Below are 23675 nucleotides of genomic sequence, written 5' to 3'. Positions count from 1 at the left end.
TGCCTACCGGCTGTAAGCTGTTAGTGTCTTAACGACCGTTCCACAGGTGCATATTCATGAATTGTTTATGGTTCAATGAACAAGCATGAGAAACAGTGTTTAAACCCTTAACAATGAAGATCTGTTTAGTTATTTGGATTTTTACAAGTCATCTTTGAAACCCAGGGTCCTGAAAAAGGGACTTTCTTTTTTTGCTGAGTTTATATATCAAAACAAAAAGGATTACATGCCAAGGTTATGGCATACTATTTGCCTTGTGGCAAGGTTGGGGAAAATTTGGGAACAAAAGGGTTAAGAGTTCATGGAAAACATGGTAAATTTTTGGGGGTTAATAAAAGGAGATTTTACAGAAATTGTTACCAAAATTTGCTTCTGCCCAGTTCTTCCAGTAAATGTTGTTTGGTAAAATATTCAGTGTAAATTGTTCAAAGTAGTCATTGTGCTTAGAGTTATGGTTTGTTAAACTTTTAAAGGCAATGTTTTTGAATGGCATACATTAAGTGAAAAATCTGAGTATCCTAGAAATTGTCACCGTGGAATTGCCCTGCTTCAATTAAGAAATTAGTATAGTCCTAGCTATTTTCTTTTGAAAATCTTTAACGTCATACACGATTATATTTAGTTAATGGTTTGATAGGCCTTATATTATTTGTGGTATGGCAACTCTAAATGTTTGATAACGTTTCACCTTGTACGGGTAAGTGATTGACATGAAGCTTTTTTCAGCGACATATTGGGTACTGGCGCAGTAGCTAGCTGTCGATGTTCAAGGTCAGTTGTCTACCGCTATGTAATATTTATTTGAGTTGTTTAGGGAGGTGCACCAGGGGTTTCTTTAACCTCCGTTTCTTACCGGACTGGGAATACGATTGGGATCCTTGTGATGTGATTTACTTAATTTGTTCGTACTAGTTGCATGCGAAAACTTGCTAGCAAAATGTATGACAGCTTGGGTACATTGCCTCACTAGCTAAAACAACGGCAACGTTAGTTATAGACAGCTAGACCCGAATTGGATTTGTTTGACAACTTTGATAATAGCTAACGTTGCCTTTAAACCATTTTTAAAGTAGCTGACTTAAGAAACGTAACTAGCTAACTAACGTAACCTTGAATAGCGTTGGTTATAAAACTAACGTTAGCTAGCCATTTGCCAGATTGCGTTTGCATTGTGCTAGTAGCTAACATTAGCAGACAGCAACTTGAACCTTCAGCGTTGTTGCACAATGTTAGCTACAGAATGTGAAATCTTAAATGACCTATGTTACGCCTTTTTTTTTCTTTTTTTTGTATTGCAGTAGTCTTGAATAACTGTTCTCAAACCTCACCTCGGGGACCACCAGACGTGTCACAATTATATTGTAGCCCCGAAGTAACGTTAGCACACCTGATTCCCTTAAGTTAATTAAGGTTATGATTAATTGGCAACTTGAATCAGGTGTGCTAGCACTGGAAATTCACGAGGAGCGGTTTGAGAACCACTGCTGCAGTGAAGAGTGAGGACAACCTATTTCTTTGCACTGTACTCATGTCAAAATAGGCTTCTTTAAAAAAATAAAAAAACATAACCATTGAGCCTTGTTTAGTGGCGCAATGGAAATTATTATTTTGTCTCTTCTCTGTTTTCTAGAATGTTCAGGAGTCCACAGATTCTGGCCTTGACATGCCCTGTCAGGACCCACAGACCCCTGCAGCTGTCTGGCAGAGACCCCAACGTTCCTGCCCTACCTGAGCACCCCTGTCAGAGGTGGGCTGGACCCAAAACAGGGAGAAGTCTCTGTCAGGGGGATGGAGGGGAGGAGGCAGTATCCCTCTCTTCAGCCATTTCTTCACAACTTGTTAGCAGAGGCACCTCCTGTTGTGGGAGTTGTCTCCTAAATGCTGCACCTCAACACCCCTTACAAAAAGCCACCCCTCCCAACAGTCCTCAATTGTCTCAGGACTCTAGCTTTGTTTCTTTGAACCGTACACCACGACTGCCGGTGCTTGTAGCATGTGACCCTTGGAAAACCACTTTATTGGAACATTTGGGCAATTCTAAAGTCCCTGAATGTTTTAGTGACCTCAAGTGCCTTCTACAAAGGAGGCAAACTGACAATGGTAGCCAATGTTTATCTGCTGAGGAGAAGGTGAACGTCACATTCAGTGTTAAAAGTAATAGTTACAGTCCTGTTCAAAGTGGCAAGGACATTTTTCACAGACTGCTTGCGTCCACACCCAAACTGTGGACTGTGGATCCCCAGAGAAGCCTTTCACTCCAGAGCCGCGGCCTGCACCAGGCAACTGCCTCCTGCCCAGTGGGTGCTCTGAGGGAGTGCCTTTCATTGGTGAACGAGGCGCGTTGCCGTCAGAGCCTGCGGCCTAACGTGGCTCTTTATGAGAAGGACATCTGGGGGAAGAGGGGGTCCAGTGAGGCCCAGGGGAAGTGGGCATCCGTGCTGGTCTCTCTTTGCTCCGTGGAGGGAGAGCCCGCCTTCCTCTTCACCCTCAGATCCACAGCACTGAAGGGCAGACACAAGGGTGATGTCAGGTAACCACAGACTCCTGCACCATTCCCACTGCTTTGGGGTATTTAATGTTTGACATATGATGTCATTTGACAGAACTTAATTACTCTGAAATTGACAACTTTTATTAGTGTGGTTTGACAATATTGTCATGTAAATGAATGTATGAAGTAATACATAAGGCTGGAAATTGACAGTGTTGTGTGAATGTCCAGTTTTGCAGGGGGCAAGCGTGACCCCTCGGACAAGGACGTTGTGGACACCGCCCTGCGAGAAGCTGGTGAGGAACTGGGCATCACTGTGGCAACAAACCAAGTTTGGGGCGTGCTGAAACCACTCAGGGATATGGTGAGGACCTTAACCCTACCCATAATCCTCCATGATCCCCAACCCTTTCTGTGTGATGCACTGACAGTTAGTAGCTCCCCTCTGCTCTACACCATTTGAGATGGGGTAGTATTCTTTCAGTGAAACATTTCTTAATATGTCTTCACTATGTAAATTGTTTATCTGCTGCTTTTTCTAATCATGGCACATTTTCTCTCAGTCTGGAATGATGATAGCCCCTGTACTGGCCAACCTCGGGCCCCTGGAGGCGCTGTCGTTCAAGCCAAATCCTGCCGAGGTACAGTTACAATCACTCTTTTTTTCAAATGTTACAATCACTCTTTTTTTCCCTTTGGGCTGAAATAACACTTACCGCCTAATGTGGAGTAAAAATTACATTTACCTTTGTCTCTCAGGTAGAAGAGATCTTCACCCTGTCGGTCTCCCACGTATGCAGCCCACAGAATCGGGGATACACCAACTTCCGTACCGGTAAGCGATATGGATACACCTTGCCTGTGATCCGCAACGGGAAGCACCGCGTGTGGGGACTCACTGCCGTGGCCCTCGAACACACGCTCAAACTCATCATGCCACCATGACAACCAATCATGCCAGCCATCAATACTGTTTTTTTTGTTGTAAAGTATTTGTGATTATAGAATAATTGATTATTTGTTTCATATGTGAAATCAATCATTGGGGGTTATAGATCAATTGATGATTTCTTATAGTCAATGTATCCCTTATAACCAACAGTACATGTCAGAAGTGATATATTGAATATATGAGATATCAGGTAAGGTGATGTAAGGAACAATCACCTTTCATGTCAAAGCCACTGGATTGTAATATCACTGTATTTTATAATACTGACATAATAACCTGCAGTACTCCCTAGAAAGGTCAAATCCTGACAGTTCAGTCATTCACTAACCTTATGAAAGCAACTCACAATGTTTCGGGTGTGTCAGAAAATGTTTTCTGATTCTATCCTTTTTTAAATGTTATTTCCATAGGCTTCTGGACAAGATCAATCATTATTTTATGACATGCAGACATAAATAAATATATTGCAACAAATGTGCATTTGATGTACAACATACAGGTATTGTCTCTGGTTGTTGAAAAGGAAAACATAATTCAGTCAAATTCATTCTACAGGAAATGCATGGTCCAATCACACACATTTGCAAAACATCAAGCTACAGTATGTCAAATTCCATAATGCTTTTGTTAATATGTACATTTATTTTCTATTCCCACGTAAACTCCAACCAGTTCTGTTCCATACATCTGTATTATGCTGTACAAAGCTAGCACCATATTGAGTCGGCAGAGTGCAACATTGTGATTCTTTATTGCATGTCTCTGAGGTTCCTTGAAAAGATTGGAGCTTTGATGGTATTCTTAAGAGTTCTTCTAGTCAGTCCTGTGTTGGATTCCTCTCATTACTATGGTTGTACTGTAGCACATTCAGGGGGGCAAGTGCTAAGCTACAGAGGCATCAGGGACTGGAGCACTCCATAGGGTCTTGGGAGTCAGGCAGCAGGTGGCAGTTGAAGGGCCAACTGAAGGTGAATACGTCCAGGGCCTGACTACACTGCTGCTCTGCCCAGGAGCACACTGACCGGCAGGGCTGCAGCACCCCACCCTGAGGGCTGCAGTGGGGCATGAACATCCCACACACCAGCCTGCGCAGAGGCTGGAAACACGCCAGCTCCGTCAGCACCTAGTAATAACCACAGAGGAGAGTGGCTGTACGGTATCTAGTTCCATCAGAGTCAAACACTTAAGGGAGGTCCTGCACATCCCGTTTATGGTATTCTTCAGTGTGTAGTTGATTTATCGTGGTAGAAACAAGTGTAATGGCTGGGATGGAGTGAATGGTATCAAACACATGAAAACCATTTGTTTGATACCATTCCATTACGGACAGTATTATGAGTCGTCCTCCCCTCAGCAGCCTCTACCACTATGCACTTATATTATGTTACAAATAATGTTCAAGTTAACTGAAAACCCATTAAATAAAATGTCAATTTAATGTGAAATTGCTATTGTTCGGTGTGGTTGTGTGTTGACAGGCCAGGTGTGCGGTCTCACCATGTACTGGCGGAGCAGCGTGGCTGCCTCTCTCTGGTCAGCAATGGACAGCCAGATGTTAGGGAAGGAGGTGAGGTTGTAGCTCAGGCCCTGGCACATTTCCACCTCGATGGGCTCACAGGACGAGCCTGGGGGAGAGGCATGGAGAGACGGATCCAGAAAAGGCTACTAGTCTGTCATAATTGAGTCATTCTACTGAAGGCTTAGCAGTTGTGTTACAAATGTACAAATAAACTCAGCAAAAAAAGAAACGTCCTCTCACTGTCAACTGTGTTTATTTTCAGCAAACTTAACATGTGTAAATATTTGTATGAACATAAGATTCAACAACAGACATAAACTGAACAAGTTTTACAGACATGTGACTATAAAAAAATGGGATAATGTGTCCCTGAACAAAGGGGGGTCAAAATCAAAAGTAACAGTCAGTATCTGGTGTGGCCACCAGCTGCAATAAGTACTGCAGTGCATCTCCTCATGGACTGCACCAGATTTGCCAGTTCTTACTGTGAGATGTTACCCCACTCTTCCACCAAGGGAAGTTCCCAAACATTTCTGGGGGGAATGGCTCTATCCCTCACCCTCCGAACCAACAGGTCCCAGACATGCTCAATGGGATTGAGATCCGGGCTCTTCGCTGGCTATGGCAGAACACTGACATTCCTGTCTTGCAGGAAATCATGCACAGAACGAGTAGTATGGCTGGTGGCATTGTCATGCTGGAGGGTCATGTCAGGATGAGCCTGGAGGAAGGGTACCACATGAGGAAGGAGGATGTCTTCCCTGTTACGCTGTTGTTGAGATTGCCAGAAATGACAACAAGCTCAGTCCGATGATGCTGTGACACACCGCCCCAGACCATGACGGACCCTCCACCTCCAAATCGATCCTGCTCCAGAGTACAGGCCTTGGTGTAACGCTCATTCCTTTGACGATAAACACGAATCCGACCATCACCTCTGGTGAGACAAAACCGTGACTTGTCAGTGAAGAGCACTTTTTGCCAGTCCTGTCTGGTCCAGCAACGGTGGGTTTGTGCCCATAGGCGACGTTGTTGCCAGTGATGTCTGGTGAGGACCTGCCTTACAACAGGCCTACAAGCCCTCAGTCCAGCCTCTCTCAGCCTATTGCGGACAGTCTGAGCACTGATGGAGGGATTGTGTGTTCCTGGTATAACTCGGCAGTTGTTGTTGCCACTGTGTACCGCATGTGTGATGTTTGGATGTACCGATCCTGTGCAAGTGTTATTACACGTGGTCTGCCACTGCGAGGACGATCAGCTGTCCGTCTTGTCTCCCTGTAACGCTGTCTTAGGCGTCTCACAGTACGGACATTGCGATTTTTGCCCTGGCCACCTCTGCAGTCCTCATGCCTCCTTGTAGCATGCCTAAGGCATGTTCACACAGATGAGCTTGGACCCTGGGCATCTTTCTTTTGGTGTTTTTCAGTCAGTAGAAAGGCCTCTTTAGTGTCCTAAACTTTCATAACTGTGACCTTAATTGCCTACCGTCTGTAAGCTGTTAGTGTCTTAACGACCGTTCCACAGTTGCATATTCATTAATTGTTTATGGTTCAATGAACAAGCATGGGAAACAGTGGTTAAACCCTTTACAATGAAGATCTATGAAGTTATTTGGATTTTTACAAATTACCTTTGAAAGACAGGGTCCTGAAAAAGGGACATTTCTGTTTTTGCTGAGTTTATATGATGTGTGTGTTGTGTATTGATGGCTCACTGAAAGGGGGATAGGTTGAGTTGTCACAGTCGTGCTCATCTGTCCCATCTGCACAGTCAGTCCAGCCATCACACAGCCACTCCTGGTGCAGGCACTCCCCACTGCTGCAGGCAAACTGAGGAGGACTGCATGTTCCTGTCACAAACAAGGAAACGGGTGATCCACTCCTCATATTTCCAGCGCAAATCCCTTAAACCACTGTTAGATGTTTTAATAAATTGGCTTATATTCTACGTTAGAAGAGCCATAATAGACTAGATACAGGGATACCGACCTGGGTCGTGTTCAGTAAGAAGGAAACGTTTTGAAACAGAGTGAAACGGGGAGGTACTACCTGAATGGAACCTTGTTTATTGTTGCTAAACTTTTTGCTACATTCTTTCCTACTGAACACTACTCTTCTGTGTATGGGGGGGGGGGACTCACTCTCGGAAAGGGAGATGGCCTGGTAGGAAGCGTTGAAGCCACTGTCTGCTACACCCTCGTCAGCCACAAACACCACAGTTATCTGGGGCCCAGAGGAGGTCAGCTCAGGAGGCAGGCTAGTGCCACAATACCTGGGACAGGATAGAGAAGGAACGCTAGAGCTGGCTGTGGTACAGTAACAGTAGTACTGTGTTACAGGCTGTGACACAGTAGGGTACAATTAGCCTGGTTCCAGATCTGTTTGTGACCATCTTCTGTTTTGCAACCATAGGAGTCCCCACCACAGGCTACTACAGTACACCTTCTTATCAATTAAGAGTGCTATTACTGTTTTGAATGTTTTATGGTACACATATAGTGTCATATAGTGTCATACTTGCTTAATTTCTATGCTTGATTTCAGAAAATGTCATTTGACTGGATGTACTTGCTTTGAACGTTCCCTTTTCAACCCTTCTGAGCTCATTTATAGGTAGTGTATGAAAGAACACATTGTGAAGCTGACATAACAGATTTTACCGTCCGAGTACTCTGCCGGTCCCGCTGTCAGCACTGTCATGCACCTCCACATAGTCAAACTCACACACGTCCTGGGTCTCCAGACTGAAGTTGAGGAAACTCAGCCTGATCACATGACCCTCCTCAACAGAGATCCGCCATGTGCACAACTGACAGAGAAATAAGAGTAAATTAAACATCATTTAGGTAGGATTTCATGAAGTCTATTCTGGGTATATAGCTGGGTATGTAAATTAGATATGATGCATGTTGGTGATTTTGGTGATTTTCTAGATCAGGTGTAGGTAGGTACAGTACCTGTTGATGAGGGTAAGGTTTTGGGTGGTTTGGAGTTGCCAGGTAGCCGTAGGGTCCAGTCTTTTGGCCCCCACACTCTGTTCAACAACATAGCAAAAAACGAGGATAATTTGTTTTGCATAGGATAAGCAAACAATTGCCCTTTTACTATACTATTTTGATTACCAGGCTTCCTCACGACTTTGTCCACGTGATGAACGAGACTTAGACGAATGACAGTGCGAGTATACCATTTTACATATCAGCCTTATTTTGCTTGTAGCTGCTGTGTGTATGCAGGTAAGTCACTCTGACGCTGAGTGTGTACTGTGCTGCACACCCTGTTCTTACCTTTGTGCTTGTGGCTGCAGTTGGCCTCATCAGAGAGGTCATGACAGTGGGGTTGACCGTCACACACTGACACAGGCAGGATGCAGCGCCCGTGGTCACACATAAACTCCTCCCTGGAGCAGCTCTCTGAGAACAGACACACACACACACACACACACACACACGTTGCTGATGTTACGTGTTAATGTACTGTGAACATATATATGTTCCTAAGGCAAAGATCAGTTCAGTGTACCTGTTGATTCTACCTCTGACCCAGTACTCACTCTGTTCAGGTGTGATGGCGTGGTACTGGGCGGCGAAGCCTCTGCCTCCAATGCTCCCGTCAGAACGAAAGGTCACCCACACAGTGCTGCTGTTGGTGTTTACAGTAGGGGGTGCCACGTTGCCACAGAACCTAGGGTGGAGAGAAACGTTCACGTTGAAAATGTCTGCCCCCAAAAGGCAACCATAATGTATCGTTATTCTTCACCTAAAATCCCTGAACAGCAGAACTGCAAAACAAAACGTCTGGGGCATAAAGTAGAAAGAGTTGCTACCTATACAGAACTTGTATGCCACCTAGCTGCCACAGTGTCAAATCAAATCAAATCAAATCAAATTTTATTTGTCACATACACATGGTTAGCAGATGTTAATGTGAGTGTAGCGAAATGCTTGTGCTTCTAGTTCCGACAATGCAGTGATAACCAACAAGTAATCTAACTAACAATTCCAAAACTACTCTCTTATACACAGTGTAAGGGGATAAAGAATATGTACATAAGGATATATGAATGAGTGATGGTACAGAGCAGCATACAGTAGATGGTATCGAGTACAGTATATACATATGAGATGAGTATGTAGACAAAGTAAACAAAGTGGCATAGTTAAAGTGGCTAGTGATACATGTATTACATAAGGATGCAGTCGATGATGTAGAGTACAGTATATACGTATGCATATGAGATGAATAATGTAGGGTAAGTAACATTATATAAGTTAGCATTGTTTAAAGTGGCTAGTGATATATTTACATCATTTCCCATCAATTCCCATTATTAAGTGGCTGGAGTTGGGTCAGTGTCAATGACAGTGTGTTGGCAACAGCCACTCAATGTTAGTGGTGGATGTTTAACAGTCTGATGGCCTTGAGATAGAAGCTGTTTTTCAGTCTCTCGGTCCCAGCTTTGATGCACCTGTACTGACCTCGCCTTCTGGATGATAGCGGGGTGAACAGGCAGTGGTTCGGGTGGTTGATGTCCTTGATGATCTTTATGGCCTTCCTGTAACATCGGGTGGTGTAGGTGTCCTGGAGGGCAGGTAGTTTGCCCCCGGTGATGCGTTGTGCAGACCTCACTACCCTCTGGAGAGCCTTACGGTTGAGGGCGGAGCAGTTGCCGTACCAGGCGGTGATACAGCCCGCCAGGATGCTCTCGATTGTGCATCTGTAGAAGTTTGTGAGTGCTTTTGGTGACAAGCCGAATTTCTTCAGCCTCCTGAGGTTGAAGAGGCGCTGCTGCGCCTTCTTCACGACGCTGTCAGTGTGAGTGGACCAATTCAGTTTGTCTGTGATGTGTATGCCGAGGAACTTAAAACTTGCTACCCTCTCCACTACTGTTCCATCGATGTGGATAGGGGGGTGTTCCCTCTGCGTGACATGAAGAGGATGCTTTTTCAAGAGGCTGCCATGCACTAGGTTCAGAAGCATGTAAAACGTGTCCATAGTCACTATATGTTACATCCCCTTCAGTATAGGTTCATCTGATCCTAGATCTGTGATTAGAGGCATCTTCTACCTCGAAACAGGTTTAGACAGTGCGTTTGACCCACCTGGTGACAACAGAAGGTTGCTCCATCTCCTCCTGAAGCTCCAGCCAGTCAAAGAGGCAGGGGGACGGTCCTTCTATGGTCAGAGAGGACACATGGATCTGGACCAGGGATGGGGGGCGCGCCCGTATCACCCAGACACAGAGAGAGTCTGGGGGATACGACCCAGGGTGGTTGGGGGAGCTAAAGCTACCCTCTGAGTCTGTCAATACACCCCCACATCCTGAGACAGACAGACAGACAGTGAGAAAAGTACAGGGTAGTGTATCACATTATTATTACTGTGTTGTACGTACACTATTTGTAGGTAAGTACGCATCTGTAAGGTACAATCATTGGAATATAATTACTTAGTCTTTTTCTATGGATACAACTGTAGTAGACAAATACCCACTAGTTTCAGGGGTAGGGTATCTGGCTGGCTGTGGGGCCACTATACTGTCCCTCTGACTGTGGTTGGTGGGGGTTGTGGGTAGACCACGAGGCAGTCCATCTCCAGTCAACAAGTCCAGGGGATTGGTCGACACCACTTCCCCATCCACACTCTGCCCCTTTAGTTCTGTGGTGTGAAGAACCCAGTGAGAGAGAGAGTAAGAGGACATTAGTGAATGACACAAGTTTGTGATGTTCATAGGTACTGTTCTGCTATTCCATACTCAAGGAACCATATAGTGTATGAATTGGCAATGTTAGTTTAAATAAGGACATTGTGTCCATAATTATGTAGGTGTCTATGATGTTAATATTTTTTTTAATTAGGGTTCTTCCTGCTTTGTTTGAGAGATGAGTGAAATGTATGTACACCATGCTCTGTAATCAGTTCCTTTTGAGGATCAGAGGTCCCACTGTTCCACCCATAGAATTACATCGATTTCCAGTATCTGTGTGGTCCCACTCCTCCCACTGTCCCCATCCCCGTCCCATCCCTCACGTGTGAAGATGAGCACCAGTGCCAGGACCAGGGCTGCTACCAGGAGCACAGCAGTAGCAGAGACCGCCAGGGCCCCCCAGCTAGACCACGAACCTCGCAGACGCATCACACACACACTGAACACACCTCGGCCTGGGACACATACACACGTACGCATGCACACACACACGCAAACAAACACACACACACACACACACACACACACACACACACACACACACACACACACACACACACACACACACACACACACACACACACACACACACACACACACACACACACACACACACACACACACACACACACACACACACACACACACCACACACAGGGAGGAAGATGGGAGGAAAGACATGGGTGGTTGAGGAAACTTGAAGTTGTTGTATCATTCCTGTCCCTCAAAGAATTCTTGTTTCCACTTTCCTATTGTGGAAGACAACAACTAGGTCAAATTGAATAGGTCTTGGCATCTGGAAACAACCAATCCTATTGCATATCCAACTCCGGTGTTATATGATGTTGTGGAACGGGGTAACTAGGTTGTCAGACTCACTGTTTGCTGCTTGGTTCTTTACTGGTTCTGGGGACATGACAGTACTGGCAGGACTGAATCCTTCCACTTTCTCCTCACGCTCACCCTCGAGCTCAAACGCGGGGTTGCAGAAAACGTTCTGGGAAAAGAAAAGACAATTGGTATAATATGGAACACCAAGTAACTTCCCACCATGAAATACAAGGTTGCCATAAAAATTGAAACCAGAATTCCAGGCCCACACAAGCTGTCGCTGTCCTCACTTTGTAAATGTCAGAGGATTCTGAGTAAACAGATACTTCGGTGAGGTCTGTCATCTTCGGTTCAGTTTCAGTCTTCCAGGGAAACATTGAAAATCCACATCCTAATACCCACTCGACCCACAACGTAGTCTTGTGTTGTTGTTAAGAGCACAGCAACAACAGGTGTGTTGGAATGTGAAAGGCGAAAAGGTCATGTTTCAGCAGGAAATCTCAATGTGAAAGATAAAAGAGGCCTGTATCCAGAGTGATTGATTCATCATTTTGTTACGAATGCCCCCAAAATATATTTATATATCTATATAAATCCACAATGTAAAAAATCCCACAAGAACAAAATATTTAGTCCACCAATTTGAGGTTTAAAATCCAGTGAAAGTCCCCCCGGTGTTTATAGTTCGGTTCTCCTTTCATCACTTTATTAAGTCATGGCGTGTCTGTGTGTGTGAGGTAGGTAGATGTGCAGTCTGTTCTTGTTTTGTTGAGGGTGAGTAATTTGCTATAAAAGACGCCTAGAACTTCCTTCACAGTGTTCCACAAAGCCGAGTCAGCTGAGAGGACTGAGCTCTGGGGCAGGAGGGGGGTTGGGTGGAGTGGGGTGTGGGGGACGCTCAGAGTAAATTCTCTATAATACGCATAATGATCACCTAATCTCCTAAAACGTTTCTCACACACTACACACTCACAAACAATGGCAAGCACAAACTGTGTCATTTACAAATCATACAGTGTATTGGCAACATGGCCCTAACTTGGAGTGAAGTTGGGACCCTGTAGTGGAACTGGGTTAAAAGGATTTGATCTCAGATTTAAGTTTCTGTTTTACAACCACATTTCTGATTCTCATTGATGGTCATCCCCTTTATTACTGACTCAGTAGATGATGCAACAATTTCTAAATATTAGAGGCTATTTGAGTCTCAAAGTAAAATATTACAGTTCAAATAAAGATACCAACACATGGATAATAGTGTTTTATGAATCCTAAATGTAAAGTGAAATCACCCAGTTCTGGGAAAACGTGACTCAATCCATGCTTTTGTGTTTGCTGTGGTTCGTTAATGGATAGTCACTCATCAAACAAGAGAACTACATCGTTTGTAGACATATATTTTAAGTCAGACACCAACAGAGACGGAAAGGAGTAAGCACATACTTGTCATGCATGCTGTCACTCTGTTGTTGTGTGCGGCCTTCTCCTTCAGCTCTGTTAAAGAGGGTGAGTACTGAGATGGTCAGGGAGATGCACGAGTCAGAAGTTACTGTAACCAACAACACCGTTCACAATCTCTCAGTAATGTGTTTGTATCTCAGTAAAATGTTGAATTTCCGTCAGACATGTGTCTGTATGTCAGTCATGTCTGTATTTCAGTAATGTGTCTGTATTTCAGTCATATGTACATATGTATTTCAGAAATGTGTGTGGGTCGTTCCACCAACAAGGAGCCTTTTTAGAAGTGTAACTTTGTAAAAAAAACAACAACAAAAAACACGTTTGATTACAACTATTTTTAACATTCTGTCATAAAGAGCACACTTCATTTAAAAAATCCCATTTGAAGATGTTAAATGAATAAAATCACAATAGTAAGTGCCTATTAAGTGCCAAATAAAGTTGACCTTAACAGGGTTGGCGATTTCATCATAAATCAGTCCTGGGGTGGCAGGGTAGCCTAGTGGTTAGAGCGTTGGACTAGTAACCGGAAGGTTGCGAGTTCAAACCCCTGAGCTAACAAGGTACAAATCTGTTGTTCTGTCGTTCTGCCCCTGAACAGGCAGTTGACCCTAGGCCGTGATTGAAAATAAGAATTTGTTCTTAACTGACTTGCCTGGTTAAATAAAGGTAAAATAAATCAATAAAGATCCCCTTGTGACAACAGGAAAGGAAGCTTGTTGTGTGCAACAGGGAGTGGCAATTAATTGAATGCTAGCTTCACAAAAAAACAAATGGTTCAACAATTTCTAGCCTATCTATGGGTAACAGGCTAGATGTGTTATGCTCAATCCGCTCAGCTTTCTGCCACAAAACACCAGAGAATAAAAAATAAAAAAACAGCTCACCTGCTTTGATTAATGTTTCTTTTGAAAGAAATATTGAAAAAATGAAGGTTTCACCATATTAAAACAAGAGTTCAGTTCATGTCACAGGGTTGACCTTAAAATGAGGGACAGATGTAAAGGATTCACAGAGGGGCATGTCAAAATGGCATATTATCAAGTCTTTATTCATATAATAACGAGTAACGTGGCTGCATTTCAGTAATGTGCCTTTATTTCAGGAATATGTCTGCATTTCAGGAATATGTCTGGATTTCAGTCATATGTCTGCCTGTATTTCAGTGTGGATGCAGGGGGAAGACTACGGGGACTATGAGGATGAACCGCCCCAGAACTGTTCCATCGCTGAGAAGATCAGAGGTGGCAACGTGTCCTACTCTCAGGCAGGTACCGAGGGCAGCGTGCTGACCTATCACTGTAAGGCAGGACACTACCCGTACCCCATCAGCCAACGGGTGTGCAGCGCCGATGGGGAGTGGTCCTCCATGAGACTGGCCGATGGCAGACGAGTGTCGCGAGCCTCCTGTAAAGGTAGTGTTTCCGGGGGATACAGAAGGAGGCAGATGATGAGTTAGTATCTGATAAACTACTGCTGTATTCTCCTCTGTCTCTCCAGCTCTCTCTCTCACACAATGTGTTTCTCCCCCTCTCTCGCTCTCTCTTTCTCTCTCACAGAGATAATGTGTCCAGGCCAGCTCCAATTGGACCATGGTGAGTTCTGGCCCAGGGAACAGTGGTTGAAGCCAGGGGAGAGCCAGAGTTTCTCCTGCCACAGTGGCTTCAGCCTGTCTGGGTCGGCTCAGAGGAACTGCACCTCTCTAGGAGACTGGACAGGCACCATCCCAGTGTGTGATAGCCAAGGTGAGAAGCACTCACCCTTGTACAACATGCCAGGTAAAGTAAGCTTCAGCACGTGTTTCTCCGTACGGTGCACAATATATTAAGTGGTAGAACGAGGATTCATATCAGAAGTAAAACATTAAGGTAGAGGTAATACTTGGTGCAAAGAACTTGTGTGCAAAAAAAATCTCAGTATTGATTCATAAAACTGTGCCAAAGAGAGTGGACTTTACCTTAGCTAAGTTCAGACAGGAAACGCCACGTATTCGTTTAACCATTTATTAGAAGATTACAATACATGTACAATAGTCTTGGCATTAGGCCCTGCTCCTTCTGGGTAGCTCACTGCCAGAGCATAAATCATGTAAGATATATTAATAACAGGCAGTGAACAATGTACCTATACCGATCCCCCTGACCGAAACAAAAGCAGAGCCCCAACAAGTGGAGGCTGGGGTGCGAAAGCAGAAAGCACACACGCATGGCGAGTAGTGCATGTTACAGCATGCTAGATCGAATCCCCGAGCTGACAAGGTAAACATCTGTCGTTCTGCCCTTGAACAAGGCAGTTAACCCACTGTTCCTAGGCCGTTATTGTAAGAAGAATTTGTTCTTAACTGACTTGACTAGTTAAATAAAGGTTAAATGAATAAAATAAAAAATGTGCATGTCACCAAAAACAGAAGCGCATAGAGAATTTTTGTGCAAACCTGGTATACTAAATAGACCGCCATATTAAGGTAGTGCGATTAATCTAATTGGTTCAATATCAGCCGAGGCTATCAGCTGATTCAACACTCAGATTTCCTGTATGAAACCGCTGGGCATGATGTATTAATCACTATATACCCTGCGGCCGGACGTAAATTATCCTGACTAAGCACTTACCGCTCTATTGACATAAACACATCCTTTACACTGAAGACATAGGCTGCGTCCCAAATGCCACCTTATTCTCTTTATAGTGCACTACTTTTGACCAGGGCCCCGTGCACTATTTAGGGAATAGGCTGCCATTTTGGACTCTGTCATAGTGGTAAAGTCGTAACTACCGTTGATATTGATATTGTGTCCATTCAGGCCAATGCCCACTCTTACAGAGGTCTGGTGTGGTCTGGTATGGTGTGAGAGGGCATTTATTAGTTGAGAGCTGGCTGAATTGTGTTCAAGTGCATACAGGCGTGCATAGAGCCCCACTTACTTCGGTATGATACTTAGGTATAAGAAGCTTTTTGAATCGTAGAAACACATTGACAGGCACAGAGATGAATGGCGCTTTTCATATTATGCATTATAACCCTCTGCATATGCTTTTTGCAGTACTATATAATATAATAATATATGCCATTTAGCAGACCTTTATGGCTCATTCAAAATCTTCTCATTTCAGCTGATGACTGTAAGAACCCAGGTGTGCCCCCGGGAGCCCTGAGGTCCGAGGGCCGCTTCCGGAAAGGGGAGAAGGTCCAGTACCGCTGCCAGATGGGTCTGGACCTGTTGGGCTCAGCCGAGAGAGTCTGTCTGGAGTCCAGGGAGTGGAGCGGCTCAGAGACACGCTGCCAGAGTCAGTGCCTTGACTGGACCAGGCTACGCTAGACTAATACATTTCTGCAACATTATGGCCATACCTACATGCTACCTTTATCTATGTACACTTCAATCCAATGTTATTTACAGAGTCAAAGTTCTACATATGCTAATATGCTATTATCTGTCTCAAAACAGCCCAGTATGCCTTTGACTCCCCCAGTGCAGTGGCAGAGGCTATGGGAGGCTCTCTGTCTGGAGTCATGGATGTTCTGTCACCTGAGTTCATCAAGAAAAACAAAGGTGATCCATTATAGTGTGTACGTGCTTGCATTTGTGAGTATGCTGTATCTGTGTATACTCGGTGTGTCATATGTGTTACTTTAAGCTGAGATCATTACACCCCCTATCTTGTCCCTGCGTTCCAGGAGTCACCTTTGGTAGGACCCTGCGGGTGGCTGATGGTCGTATGAACGTGTTCATCCTGATGGATACATCAGGCAGCATCTCCAAGACCCACTTTAACCTGGCCAGGGGCGCCATTGCTGACCTCATACGCAAGGTCTTACTTTAATTTATGTCCCCACAAACATTGAGGATGCAGATTAAGCCTAGTCCTAGACTGAAAAAGCACTTTCAATGGAGATTAATTTCTGTGCCTGCAAAATCAGCCCTGAGAATCCTCAGAATTTAAAAAACTTCTCACAGATGGTAAACAACACACTATTCTATGATAAGCCGCTGAAAGACGCAAAAGTCTAACTAACAGGTTTCTCTCTCAGCTTGACAGCTACGAGATTGAGCTGAATTTCCAGGTGATCTCCTACGCCAGCCAGGCCAAAGACATTGTGGACATTGTGTCCAGCAAGGATGAGCATGTCAGGAGCAACGTAAAAAGTGTCCTAAAGAGACTGGCAGCGTTTGATCACCGAAGTATGTCAGCACCTCTCCCTTTCTGCACTTTGTGAAGCTATGACACTGTACAGGAAAATATATACTTTAGCAGTTGACAATTGTTGAGGTGTGCGTGACTGATTAGCATACATGACTGATTAGCATGCATGACTGATTAGCGTAGAGTGCCTGGTGTGGTTTGATACAATTACCGGTCACCTACAGGCCACGGGAACAAGACTGGCACCAACCTGTACGCTGCTCTGTATCGAGTGTATGAACGCATGGCCATCCTGAGAGAGAGGAACAAGACCCGATTCAGTGAGACGCAGAACGTCATCCTCATTGAAACAGATGGTACATTGTAGGGAGGGTTCAACCTACTCAAGGACTTTTTCAATAGAATGTTCATTGTGTAGGGAGAGGAGAGAGGCATCCATGTGTATTCTCTCTGCCCCGTAGGGTACTCCAACACAGGGGGTAGTCCCCTGGCTGTCCTGGCTAAGATCCGCTCCCTGCTTGGGTACAGCACCTCGGCTCTCGACCACACCGAAGACAAGCTGCTAGGTCAGTTACACAGGGAGCCACACTGAAGACAAGCTGCTAGGTCAGTTACACAGTGAGCCACACCGAAGACAAGCTGCTAGGTCAGTTACACAGGGAGCCACACTGAAGACAAGCTGCTAGGTCAGTTACACAGTGAGCCACACTGAAGACAAGCTGCTAGGTCAGTTACACAGGGAGCCACACTGAATACAAGCTGCTAGGTCAGTTACACAGTGAGCCACACTGAAGACAAGCTGCTAGGTCAGTTACACAGGGAGCCACACTGAAGACAAGCTGCTAGGTCAGTTACACAGTGAGCCACACTGAAGACAAGCTGCTAGGTCAGTTACACAGGGAGCCACACTGAAGACAAGCTGCTAGGTCAGTTACACAGTGAGCCACACTGAAGACAAGCTGCTAGGTCAGTTACACAGGGAGCCACACTGAAGACAAGCTGCTAGGTCAGTTACACAGTGAGCCACACTGAAGACAAGCTGCTATGTCAGTTACACAGGGAACCACACTGAAGACAAGCTGCTAGGTCAGTTACACAGTGAGCCACACTGAAGACAAGCTGCTAGGTCAGTTACACAGGGAGCCACACTGAAGACAAGCTGCTAGGTCAGTTACACAGTGAGCCACACTGAAGACAAGCTGCTAGGTCAGTTACACAGTGAGCCACACTGAAGACAAGCTGCTAGGTCAGTTACACAGTGAGCCACACTGAAGACAAGCTGCTAGGTCAGTTACACAGGGAGCCACACTGAAGACAAGCTGCTAGGTCAGTTACACAGTGAGCCACACTGAAGACAAGCTGCTAGGTCAGTTACATAGGGAACCACACTGAAGACAAGCTGCTAGGTCAGTTACACAGTGAGCCACACTGAAGACAAGCTGCTAGGTCAGTTACACAGGGAGCCACACTGACAACCGTACAGCTCTATGATGCTTCACTCAAGACTATAAATATCTACTCAGATTGTGTGTGTGTGTGTGTGTGTGTGTGTGTGTGTGTGTATTTTATGCAGATGTCTACGTGTTTGGTGTTGGGGACAACGTGAATAAGAACGAGCTGAATCTGATTGCCTCTAGAAAGAGACATGAGAAGCACCTGTTCATTCTGAAAGACTACAAACAGCTGGGAGAAGTGTTCAACAGCATGATCAGTGGGTTGTCTTGGCGTCATCATTAGATTTACCGCAACAAATGCATTTGATCATTTCCTGGTACAAATTCTGTATCAAAGTCGTTGTATGTAGTATATTTAGCAATAGAATGTCGGAACCACGCAGAATGAAGTCAAATGCAATAGTGAGGATGCATTTATTTCTAGGTGATAAAAGTGTGACCATGTGTGGGGTGGCACAGGAAGATGTGTCAGAGAATCAGGAGGTGTTTGGGCCCACCAAGAAAGCATATACCAGGCCGTGGCATGTCAATGTCATCACAGTAAGCCTCATTTAACAGGACATAGAAGACTGTACACAATACACACTATCAAAGACATAACTCAATACAGTACCAAGGAATGTACAGTAAACACAATCTACTCTATTCATCCCTCTACAGACTGGCGTTAAGTCTGAGACCTGCCAGGGATCCATCGTGACCCAGAACTGGATCCTGACTGCAGCTCACTGCTTTTCTGCCATCAGATTTGAGGGGAAAGTGGACCGAGAGAAAGTGACTGTGAAGCATGGTCAGTAGCCTACCTAATTTGCACATAGGTCTCTGCATTGACCTCAAAATGTTCATGGGTCATTTGGCAGTGTGTCGTCTGCCCATTTAGAAATACCAATCTATAACACGGGTGATAGATAGCACAGACTACTGATGATTAAATAGGTGATGTCTATTCTACCTTTCATCCCCAAGTAACGCTTACTAGTAAGGATCAACCTCATGCCAATGTCCCCCAGGTTTTGAAGGAAATAAGGCAGCAAAGGTGCTGTTGGTGATCTCGCACCCACAGTACAACGTTGACGGACTCAGCCACAAGAAGGTGAAAGAGTTCTATGACTACGACATTGCTCTGGTCAAGGTTGAAACAATCAAGCTGTCATGGACGGCGAGGTGGGTTTGAGCAGCTACACTAGCTCATGAAATCATTCCCTTGTAAATGGTTCTCATTCCAAACCACCACGATTCCATCTACTTGGGTCAAATCATTCACCAGCAACGACATTGTTACTATATTAACATATGAGTACTTTATTTCACTCTATTCTTGCGTAACTACATGACTTCCTGTACCTCCCTGAGTTGTTTATCTGGTATGTGTTCTCTACAGGCCCATCTGCTTGCCGTGTACCAAGCCTGCCAACCGAGCCATGAAGATGAGTCCCAACTCCACCTGTGAACGACACGGTAAGATGATTACTACTCCTCCTGAACAAGCAGACGGAGTGCAATCCTTTTTTTTTTTTTTACTTGACAAGCCCAACTCACTGGCCAGTTTATTAGGTACACCACCCAGTTCATGAAAATGGATGACTCAGACAGCGAGTCACGAGGTAGACTGGTATCCAGTTACTGTTTGAATGAATGTTAGAATGGGCAAAACAAGTGACCTAAGTGACTGAGCGTGGTGTGATCGTTGGTGCCTTTATTTTTATTTAACAGGCAGTCAGTTAAGAACATATTTTTATTTATAATGACGGCCTACCGGGGAACAATGGGTTAACTGCCTTGTTTAGGGGTAGAATGCCAGATTTTTTACCTTGTCAGCTCGGGGATTCTGATCCAGCAACCTTTCGGTTACTGGCCCAGCTCTCTAACCACTAGGCTACCTGCCACCCCTGGTGAGCCACATCCAGTACCAAACAAAACCATCCAGTCAGTGGCAGTCCTGTGGGCGAGAACAGCTCATTAATGAGAGAGGTGGAATAAATAATACATTGGTGAGTGTATAATAACCGGTTAATGGAGTGTGTGTCTGCAGAGAAAGCCCTGCTACCCATGGAGGAGACCAGAGCCTACTTCATCAACAAGGGGGCTACAGTCAAGGATGCAAAACGCAAGCAAACACACATTCATACAGGGAGTAAGGTTAGTGGTACTCAACAAGCAAACACACATTCATACAGGGAGTAAGGTTAGTGGTACCCAACAAGCAAACACACATTCATACAGGGAGTAAGGTTAGTGGTACTCAACAACCAAACACACATTCATAAAGGTCATAGGTCAAATCCACAGGCCTTCTACAATATAATCTCTATCGTCAGCTCTGCATTTACTACCATTTGTGTATGAGGAGTGAAGTTCTACAAATGTACTTTGTGAATAAGAGTTTGTCTGCATGTATGCCTGCAAATTATGTCTAATTGATGTGCATGTTTGTGAAGGGTGTCGTATGAAGGGCGCGGTGTTAATTGGTAGAACCATTGTTTGATGTTCCTATTTGCAGAGGCCTGACTGTATTAAACAGGCTGAGAACACACTTCTAACTCCTCACGATGCAACTCTGAATGAATACGTGCCAGACAGGTTTCTGTGCTCGGGCGGATCTGCCGATCATATAGATGCAGTAACTTGCAAAGGTATGTTTGTAGGATTAGACAGCATGGGAAGTCACATTATACAACTCGGGAACACATACATTAATTCATATACAAATAATAGCATAAACCTTTGTTATTCTCATGTGTGATATGATCCAACTTTTCCTGACAGGTGACTCTGGAGGTGCTCTGTTCCTTCTTAACAGACTGCGGTATTTTCAAGTGAGAAACTCCCCTTCCACTAAATCTTCTCCATCATAAGCATACTTCATACTAGCATATAGAACTACGTTCCAGTATCTGGTATTTGGTTCATTAGGCCAAGCTAAGTGTACTTTTTGTATGACTCTATTCAATGACCAGGCATATACATTTGAAGTTGACATACACTTAGGTTGGAGTCATTAAAACTCATTTTTCAAACACTCCACAAACTGTAGTTTTGGCAAGTCGGTTAGGACATCTACTTTGTGCATGACACAAGTCCTTTTTCCAACAATTGTTTACAGATTATTTCACTTGTAATTCGTTGTATCACAATTCCAGTGGGTCAGACGTTTACATGCACGAAGTTGACTGTGCCTTTGAACAGCTTGGAAAATTCCAGAAAATGATGTCATGGCTTTAGAAGCTTCTGATAGGCTAACTGACATCATTTGAGTCAATTGGAGGTGTACCTGTGGATGTATTTCAAGGCCTACCTTCAAACTCAGTGCCTCTTTGCTTGACCTCATGGGAAAATCAAAGGAAATCAGCCAAGATCTCAGAAAAAAATGTAGACATCCACAAGTCTGTTTCATCCTTGGGAGCAATTTCCAAACACCTGATGGTACCACGTTCATCTGTACAAACAATTGTACGCAAGTATAAACACCATGGGACCATGCAGCAGTCATACTGCTCAGGAAGGAGACATGTTCTGTCTCCTAAATATGAACGTACTTTGGTGCGAAAAGTGCAAATCAATCTTCACAAGGTGAAGATGCTGGAGGAAACAGGTACAAAAGTATCTATATCCACAGTAAAAGGAGTCCTATATCGACATAACCTGAAAGGCCGCTCATCAAGGAAGAGGCCAGTGCTACAAAACCGCCATAAAAAAAGCCAGACTACGGTTTGCAACTTCACATGGGGACAAAGATCATACTTTTTGGAGAAATATCCTCTGGTCTGATGAAACAAAAATAGAACGGTTTGGCCATAATGACCATCGTTATGTTTGGAGGAAAAAGTGGGAGGCTTGCAAGCCGAAGAACATCATCCCAACCATGAAGCACGGGGGTGGCAGCATCATGTTGTGGGGGTGCTTTGCTGCAGGAGGGACTGGTGCACTTCACATAATAGATGGCACCATGAGGATGGAAAATGATGTGGATATATTGAAGCAACATCTCAAGACATCGGTCAGGAAGTTAAAGCTTGGTTACAAATGGGTCTTCCAAATGGACAATGACCCCAAGCATACTTCCAAAGTTGTGGCAAAATGGCTTAAGGACAACAAAGTCAAGGTATTGGAGTGGTCATCACAAAGCCCTGACCTCAATCATATAGAAAATGGGCAGAATTGAAAAAGCATGTGCAAGCAAGGAGGCCTACAAACCTGACTCAGTTACACCAGCTCTGTCAGGAGGAATGGGCCAAAATTAACCTAACTTACTGTGGGAATCTTGTGGGAGGCTCCCTGAAACGTTAAAACAATTTTAAACAATTTAAAGGCAATGCTGCCAAATACTAATTGAGTGTATGTAAACTTCTGAGCCACTGGGAATATGATTAAAGAAATAAAAGCCTAAATAAATCATTCTCGCTACTATTATTCTGACATTTCACCTTCTTAAAATAAAGTGGTGATCCTAACTGACCTGAGACAGGGAATGTTTTAATATAATTAAATGTCAGGAAATGTGAAAAGCTGAGTTTAAATGTATTTGGCTAAGGTGTACATAAACTTCCTACTTCAACTGTAGGAATGAATCCACACCCGCGGTTCTATTCCATCTATCCTGCAGGTGGGAGTAGTGAGCTGGGGCACCAAGAACGTGTGTGAGCCACAAGACAGTAGTGACAGGCCCCCTCCTGATGCAAGGGACTTCCACATTAGTGTCTTCCACTTGCTGCCATGGTTAAAACAGCACCTGGGGACGGAGCTGGAGTTTCTACCTATGGACGACTGAGTTTCAACTTGGATTCTCACAAAAAGCTTAAAATATTGATTTAGTAGCGCCAATTTAGGAAGGTGGCTTAATAGCAGAAAAAGATGCCTTTCCGTTTCCCTACTTTACAGAATAGGACCCATTGTAAAATGAATCAAATTAATAACAATCTATTAAAATATAAAATGAATTAAACATTGCTCATGGTGTTTTACTTTTTAGGCTTTCTGGAAACAAGTACTGTATATCTGACAAGAAAATATGACACTCAAGCAAATCAAACAAAAATGCTGTCTGCTGTGGTTACATTTAGTTAAAACATCTGTACCTTCAAATGCATGTAGTGCACTAACAGTGATTTGTTGATT

At 44.3% G+C, this 23675-nt stretch overlaps 3 protein-coding genes across 8 annotated transcripts; 2 read left to right on the top strand and 1 right to left on the bottom strand.

Moving 5' to 3' along the window:
- The first annotated feature begins 522 nt into the window (after nucleotides 1-522).
- LOC115136964 (uncharacterized) lies at nucleotides 523-5191 on the top strand. 6 transcript variants are annotated; one of them, XM_065024567.1, is made up of 6 exons: nucleotides 904-1496; nucleotides 1631-2530; nucleotides 2723-2855; nucleotides 3055-3132; nucleotides 3251-3326; nucleotides 4306-5191. In XM_065024567.1, exons 1-6 carry the CDS (start codon nucleotides 1414-1416, stop codon nucleotides 4362-4364), a joined length of 1329 nt encoding a protein of 442 aa, XP_064880639.1. In that variant the 5' UTR covers nucleotides 904-1413; the 3' UTR covers nucleotides 4365-5191. The 6 variants fall into 6 exon arrangements, with proteins under 6 accessions (XP_029528762.1, XP_029528761.1, XP_029528763.1 ...); XM_029672900.2 differs by lacking the exon at nucleotides 4306-5191 and adding an exon at nucleotides 3854-3937; XM_029672902.2 differs by lacking the exons at nucleotides 904-1496; nucleotides 4306-5191 and adding an exon at nucleotides 523-697 and having other exon boundaries at nucleotides 3251-3937.
- Nucleotides 4342-12212, bottom strand: LOC115137808 (membrane frizzled-related protein-like). Its single transcript, XM_065024577.1, has 13 exons — nucleotides 11790-12212; nucleotides 11548-11665; nucleotides 10992-11123; nucleotides 10455-10619; nucleotides 10064-10283; nucleotides 8515-8645; nucleotides 8249-8374; nucleotides 7919-7995; nucleotides 7622-7770; nucleotides 7103-7233; nucleotides 6677-6811; nucleotides 4941-5068; nucleotides 4342-4566 (listed from the first exon to the last, which is right to left on the bottom strand). The coding sequence occupies exons 1-13, from the start codon at nucleotides 11874-11876 to the stop codon at nucleotides 4342-4344; spliced, it is 1824 nt and encodes a 607-aa protein (XP_064880649.1). The 5' UTR covers nucleotides 11877-12212.
- Nucleotides 12213-12896: 684 nt separating this feature from the next.
- si:ch1073-280e3.1 (complement C2) lies at nucleotides 12897-23507 on the top strand. Its single transcript, XM_029672898.1, has 18 exons — nucleotides 12897-13005; nucleotides 14127-14375; nucleotides 14520-14705; nucleotides 16075-16248; nucleotides 16410-16514; nucleotides 16640-16773; nucleotides 16994-17144; nucleotides 17331-17462; nucleotides 17568-17672; nucleotides 18680-18817; nucleotides 18985-19100; nucleotides 19221-19350; nucleotides 19571-19724; nucleotides 19942-20018; nucleotides 20593-20699; nucleotides 21061-21193; nucleotides 21327-21376; nucleotides 23164-23507. The coding sequence occupies exons 1-18, from the start codon at nucleotides 12948-12950 to the stop codon at nucleotides 23326-23328; spliced, it is 2364 nt and encodes a 787-aa protein (XP_029528758.1). The 5' UTR covers nucleotides 12897-12947; the 3' UTR covers nucleotides 23329-23507.
- The last annotated feature ends 168 nt before the right edge of the window (nucleotides 23508-23675 follow it).

This window comes from Oncorhynchus nerka, linkage group LG11 (genome assembly GCF_034236695.1).
Source record: "Oncorhynchus nerka isolate Pitt River linkage group LG11, Oner_Uvic_2.0, whole genome shotgun sequence".
Lineage (NCBI taxonomy): Eukaryota > Metazoa > Chordata > Actinopteri > Salmoniformes > Salmonidae > Oncorhynchus > Oncorhynchus nerka.
Note: the sequence above shows the minus strand (reverse complement) of the source record. Positions and strands in the feature narration are given on the sequence as shown.

Excerpts from the sequence above, each read along its gene's own strand:
- LOC115136964 (XM_029672899.2), top strand. The coding sequence starts at position 1,414 with ATGATTAATTGGCAACTTGAATCAGGTGTGCTAGCACTGGAAATTCAC. Across the intron at positions 1,497-1,630 it reads AACCACTGCTGCAGTGAAGA|AATGTTCAGGAGTCCACAGA; the intron begins GTGAGGACAACC and ends TCTGTTTTCTAG. Across the intron at positions 2,856-3,054 it reads TGAAACCACTCAGGGATATG|TCTGGAATGATGATAGCCCC; the intron begins GTGAGGACCTTA and ends ATTTTCTCTCAG.
- LOC115137808 (XM_065024577.1), bottom strand. The coding sequence starts at position 11,876 with ATGTTTCCCTGGAAGACTGAAACTGAACCGAAGATGACAGACCTCACC. Across the intron at positions 8,646-10,063 it reads CAACCTTCTGTTGTCACCAG|GTTCTGTGGCAACGTGGCAC; the intron begins GTGGGTCAAACG and ends TCTCCACCCTAG. Across the intron at positions 5,069-6,676 it reads CTCAACCTATCCCCCTTTCA|GCTCGTCCTGTGAGCCCATC; the intron begins GTGAGCCATCAA and ends CCTCTCCCCCAG.
- si:ch1073-280e3.1 (XM_029672898.1), top strand. The coding sequence starts at position 12,948 with ATGCATGCTGTCACTCTGTTGTTGTGTGCGGCCTTCTCCTTCAGCTCT. Across the intron at positions 16,249-16,409 it reads CTCAGAGACACGCTGCCAGA|CCCAGTATGCCTTTGACTCC; the intron begins GTCAGTGCCTTG and ends GTCTCAAAACAG. Across the intron at positions 21,194-21,326 it reads AGATGCAGTAACTTGCAAAG|GTGACTCTGGAGGTGCTCTG; the intron begins GTATGTTTGTAG and ends TTTTCCTGACAG.